This window comes from Babylonia areolata, chromosome 14, assembly GCF_041734735.1.
Source record: "Babylonia areolata isolate BAREFJ2019XMU chromosome 14, ASM4173473v1, whole genome shotgun sequence".
Classification (NCBI taxonomy): Eukaryota; Metazoa; Mollusca; class Gastropoda; order Neogastropoda; family Buccinidae; genus Babylonia; species Babylonia areolata.
In genome coordinates, this window is record NC_134889.1 from 29,733,565 (window position 1) to 29,739,564 (window position 6,000).

General features: G+C 42.3%; 1 protein-coding gene across 4 annotated transcripts in view; it reads left to right on the forward strand.

Annotated features, from left to right (window-relative positions):
• Positions 1–6,000, forward strand: part of LOC143289980 (uncharacterized) — a 41,763-nt gene that overhangs the window by 8,138 nt on the left and 27,625 nt on the right. For all 4 annotated transcript variants that reach the window (XM_076599267.1, XM_076599270.1, XM_076599269.1 and 1 more), the window contains exons 7-10: positions 74–246; positions 2,161–2,275; positions 4,191–4,367; positions 4,879–5,341. In XM_076599267.1, the coding sequence (XP_076455382.1) occupies positions 74–246; positions 2,161–2,275; positions 4,191–4,367; positions 4,879–5,341 (928 nt within the window). The remainder of the gene's footprint in view (positions 1–73; positions 247–2,160; positions 2,276–4,190; positions 4,368–4,878; positions 5,342–6,000) is intronic.

Genomic DNA, 6,000 nt, shown 5'->3' on the forward strand with positions numbered 1-6,000 from the left:
TGAGGATGGTGCACACAAAAAAAAAAAAAAAAAAAAAGTGTTGGTTCTTGAGAGAAGATTCTGCTGTACTTAGAACCCAAGAAACCGGACAGGTGAGGAGTCGGTGGACCCAGGTGGAAGCCGGGAATCTTCAGCCGACAATGAACCGCCCACTGCCTCCACGTCCTCAGCCAGCCCTGGCTCTGCTGAAAGCTCCACCACACCTGCTGCTTCTTCACAGCCTTCCTCTGCACAGCCTTCTGCTAGGTGAGTCAGTGTCTGTGTGTGTGTGTGTGTGTTATCATGAGTGTGTGTTTGTTTTGTCTGTGAAGCAAGTGTATGTTTGTGTGTGTTGTTCGAGTGTGTTGTGTGCGGATGTTTGTTTTTTGAGTGTGTTTGTGCATGTAGTGTGAGTGTGTTGTGTGTATGTTATTGTGTTTGTGCGTGTAATGTGTACATGTTTATTTTGTGTATGAAGTGTGTGTTTGTTGTTTGTTTGTATGTGTTGCATATTTGTGTGTGTTGTGCGAGTGTGTTGTGTGTACATTTTGTGTATGTGTGTGCACATGACTGTGTATCTTGTGTATGTGTATATGGACATGGAAATCAGGGCATGGATGCTTGGATCTGGTGGTTTTAGGGCTTTAAATTGGGAGGGGTAAGGGGAATCAAGGAGAAAGAAAAACTTTTTATGAATGTTTTCTCACCTGTGCTCACTTGTTGTTCTGTATTTTCATCTTAAGTATGGCTTGCACCTGGAGTTCACAGATATGAGTTTTGATTAAACTTTTGTGTTGCTTGTAGAGAGAGTTGTTTATTTTTGTAATCATTTTTTTTCTCCTCATATTGATTTTAATGGCTTGTGCTCTGTGCCCCTGTCCCAAGGAAGTAGAGCGCATTATAGATACATGATATCATTATTGATTATTTAAAGTGTGAGGTCAGGACGCTGTGCTATGGAGGTAGAACGCATTATAATTACCCAGTTATAATTATGAAAAGTGTGAGTTGATAACGCTGTGCTTGGGAATTAGTCCTCATTGTAAATACCCAACATGATTATTATTAGTAGTACAATAGTAGTAGTATGATTAAAGTGAGAGGTGTGGACCCTTTACCAAGAAGGCAGAGCTCATAAATACCCAATAATATTCTTATTAATAGTCTGAGATGTGGACCCTGTGCTAAGGATTTAGAGTGCATTATTAATACCCATTTTTTTTGTTATCTCTTATAAGTACTATATTTGTTGCAAGTGTGAGGTGTTGATCCTGTGCTAAGGTGTTAGAATGCATTATGAATACCCATTATCACTCGAACGATTGGTACAGTCTGTGTCTTGTATCGTGTTTGAAAACATATTTACATGCAAAGACAAGGAGTGAATGAAACAAAGGACAGAAAAGGACTGACTCAGGAGAAAATTTGAAAAAAAAAACTTAGCCAAAATTGGCCCATTTGGAAAAATAATTACAAAAAATTCAAAATACAGAGCAAGAAAATGAAACTTTCAGAACTGGTTTATTATGTGTTGGGCTATTACATTTAAAAAAAAAAAATCAAATTTCTCATCTTATTTTTACAATTTTGCCATTATGTACAAAATAATGCCAATTTTTCACCCCAAATCACCATACCCATGCTTGCTTTCTGCACTTAATTCACTTTCTTCTTCCTCATCATCCACCTCTTCAATGTCCGACCCATTAGTTTGTAGCATTTCAAGTACTTTGGCAACACTAAAACGTTGCCATCGCTGTCTTGTTTGTTCCACAACATTTTGAGAAGAATCCGCTTTGCTAACAGCTGGCACGTGAGCAGATGACCGGTCAGTGACTTTGTCAGTGTGTGTGAGAGACGGGCCACACATGACAGGCTGGCCAATCATACCATTCGGTTGTGGAGTGACTCAGAATAGCGCACTCTGCTTGGCTAATCACAAAATCATGTGTACAGCGCCTGATGGGTTTTTATTTTTTGAAAATGCTATTCCGTTTCGTCGTCCGAAACCGAATACATTTTATGTAGGAATGCTCACGCATTCTGTCATCCGGAGAGAGTTAAACATGATTTTTGGGGGGGAGGGGGTGGTTGGGGGGGGGGGGGGATTGTCCTTTATCCTTTATGGTTATCATGAAAAGTGAGAGGTGTGTGTGTGCGTGTGTGTGTGTGTGTGTGCAGCCCCAGTGAGTTGGCCAGCGTACTGCGAGAGGCCCAGCGACTGCACAGTGCATTGTCTCCCTTCATCTCCCAGCTGTGTCACCTGGCCGAACAGGATCCTGCTGTGGATGACGAGGTGCCTGACACATTCTGGCTTTTCGTTTTTGTGTTTGTTGTTGCTGTTGTTGTTTTTTTTCTTTCTTTCTTTCTTTTGCTAAATCTGTAGCCATAGAGTTTTGGAGGGATTTTGTTTAATTTGTGGGCAAACACAAAATCAAATTATGGAATAAAGAGATGGGGAGGGGGGGAGTTTCACCTGAGATTGTTAAAGGGTTTTATAGTAATGGAAAGATGATGATATATGAATATATATATATATGCTTTGTTCCATTATATGACATAAAAGGGACTGGCATTCAGAATAGCATCAGCTAAGGAACAGATTAACACTGAGAGTAAGACATTTATTCCATTGACTAATTTCACCTGTTGCATTTTCCAGCTACAGGTTTTTAGTCAACATGTTTTACGAATGTTGTGAAATGCTCTGTTTTTCTTCGGAATGTGTGAGCAGTTTATTGAGAAGATCCACCCATTACAGGACATTTAGGACATGACTCAATGGACAAAATGATTTAGATAGATAAACACAACCTTTGTAAACAGACATGGATTCCCTTGGTTAATTTTAAAAAGTCTATCAAAACACACCTCCTCTGCTCTACCTTCCATCTAAAAACTTGATGTGCTTCTTGAATTCTGTTGGATGTGTGCGTGTGTGCATGCATATTTGTGTGTGTGTGTGTGTGCTTGTTTGTGGATGGTATGTGGGAGTGTAAACCTGATGTGCTTCTTTGACTTCTGCTGGATGTGTGTGTGTGTGTGCATATTTATTTGTGTGTGTGTGTGCTTGTTTGTGAATGGTATGTGGGAGTGTGTGTAACTGCTAGATACTGTTGTTGTTGTTATTTCGTTTACTCTGTCTCCAGTTTGTGATTAGCATATCTTATTGTTATAATTATCATCATGATCATCATCATCACTTTCACTATTTATTGTTTTATTATTTATTCAGTCTTGTCTCCAGACTGTGCATAGTCACCAGATTTTATTATTGTTAGGTATTTTCATTGTTATTGATTAACAAGTCTGTCTCCAGACTGTTCGTAATCACTAGATGCTATTATTATCATACTTATTATTGATATTATTATTATTATTGTTACATCATTATTGCCATCTCCGCGTGGTATGTCGGGGGTTGTGGTGATTTGGTAGTGAGATTGTGAACACTGGGATGAACACTAGCTATTTATTCTGTCGTGTAATAAGCCTATGTGGCCAGGCCATCTTATGTATTTATTGTTTGCCTTTGAAGTATTGTGGGTTTTTTGGGTAGTTTTTTTGGTTTTTTTTTGTTTTTTGTTGTTTGTTGGGTTTTTTTCTATTTTACGATATTTTTTTAATCGGGGGGATGATAAATGAAGCGGAAGGGCTGATATCCTCAGCACGGCCTAATCTTATTTGCCCTGAGGAGCTAGATGGTTAAGGTAATGTGTCATTAACTGTGTTTTGTAAGTTTTTTCTAAATGATTTGTGTGTGTGTGTGTGTGTGTGACAGTTTTGTGTTTAATGTGGTTGGGCATTCGTGTAGTTGGGCAGTCCTGAAATGTCCCTGTGCAGTCGGCTGGACAACAATAATAATGCAGGCTGGGGAACTCTTAGCGGATCTGCTATTTTCAGCGGAAGAGCAGAGGGGGAAAAAATTTTCAAAGAAAAAAAAAATTGTCAGGTTCATTTTATTTTCATCCAGTCTGTTTCAACCCTTGGGTCAGAAAAGAAACTGTGAATGATTGTTTTAGCTTTAAGGAGAAGAACCCAAAACCTCTTAAAAATCACTAGTTTTGTTTTCGGCCGGGATCCCCCAGTGTGTTGCCCCTGCCCCCCCACCATGGGCCAAAGGCAGCCCCAGGACCCTGGCCAATTTTCAGAGGAAACTCTCCTGGACAATTGCCCAGCCTGTCATGATAGTGATGATAATGTGTGGGCAGACTCTGCGCAACCGCCAGATGCTAGTGGACCAGGTGTCGGAGGCTCTGCACGCCCTCAGCCACGGCTACCACAACGTCAGCGACATCGCCTACGAGCTGGCCAGCCCCCCACCCCGCCAGCTCCGCGCCCAGTCCCTGCCGATATACCAGCAGTCCCATGGTCCTTCCGTGGTTGTGGTCAGTGTGTGTGTGTGCATGTTTCTCTGTTGTTGATTTTTTTAGATCGCTTAATTTTTAGGAAAATCAAAGATAAAAAAACTGACTTCTCACTGAGAGATCTGTGGTGTGCTCGTTTTTTGTTTCTCTAAATTCTCAGCTACAAATAACATTGCCTCATAATAACAGTTGCCCATGATTGAAGGTATCCCTAATCAATCATTCTCAGCCATTTTTGCCCCCACCACCCCAGCCCCGCCCCCCAAAATCAACAACTTTAAAAAAAATTCATAGCTCAGAAACTTCTCAACAGATTGGCTTGGTTCAAACTTTAAAATGGCGGCAGTGGAAGGAAGTAACAAATGTACTGCTTAATGCGAAAGTCAAGGTAAATGAGCACCATGTTAAGCGGGCCATAATGGGATTGAATAGGGCACTTCCGGCGGGCCATATTGGGCGATTAAAACGAAAGGAAGGTGTTTCTGGTCAGATCGCAAAACCTAACATTTTTTGCGTTGTTTCCTGTTTGCAGCACGGACACCCTCACCTACCCCATCCCCAGCCCGCCAGAGGGATGAACACCACCCAGAACGCCTCCGGCGGTGGCAGTGGCACCCAGAACAACAACGCTGCTTCCGCCACAGCCACCCCCAACCCCAACCCCACCACCAGCGCCTCTTCGGCTTCCCCCACCCCACAGACCTCCACCACCGCTGCCACCACCCCCAGCCCCCCGTCCCACTCCACTGCCCCTCCTTCCTCAGCACACTCCCACTCCCACTCCCACACCTTCTCCTTCTCCTCCTCTCACTCCCAGTCGGGGGACGGGAGAGGGGAGAGCGTGGGTGTTGGGGGAGGCGATGAAGGGGCTGAGGGGAACCCCCATGTGTTCTTTGAGATGGGGCCAGACCATGTGACCGTCAACAGCATCTCCACCACTGTGGTGGTGTCGGAGGAGTTGGACGACAGCATGGAGACTGACCCTGCCCCTCACGGTGAGTGGCCAGAGAGGGGTTTGTGTGTGTGTGTTCTGGTGAACTGTGCTGGTTCCCAGGAGGAATTTCATTTTATTCTTAGTTTAAGCTAGTTTTAGTCTCTTTTTATGGTGTACCTTACATATGTATGTGTTAATAACAAGCCTGTGATTATACAAATGATTTTCCATGTGGGTTAATAATGTAGTTTGTTTTTTCTTTTATTTGATTTGATATGGAAGAAGTCTTGAAAGGTGACAACACCCTTGACCTATCAACTGTTTTCTGTGTGCGTTAACTGTCCCTTCACTGACTAGCAGTGTAACACACATGACTGAGACGGAACTAGTTGATCCAACAAGCAGAAAACTCTTTCTTCTGTCGGAGTACAACACCAACTTCATTCATAATTTACAGCTTTTATTTACAACGGCCACACCGTACATATTTCCAGTTGAAATGTTTTAAATAAAATGTTCATGTTTACAATATCACATGCAAACACACACTTTTTTTTCTTATTCATGAATTGAGTAGAACAGACTTCACAGTTAAACTTTTGCCCATAAATTTGATAGAAAGACAGTCAAGTGAAAAACAATCCGTGCAGCCACTCACCTGATTCAGAGCCACATGACTGGAAAGACGCCAGTCAAACACCAACTGATTCACAGCTGTTC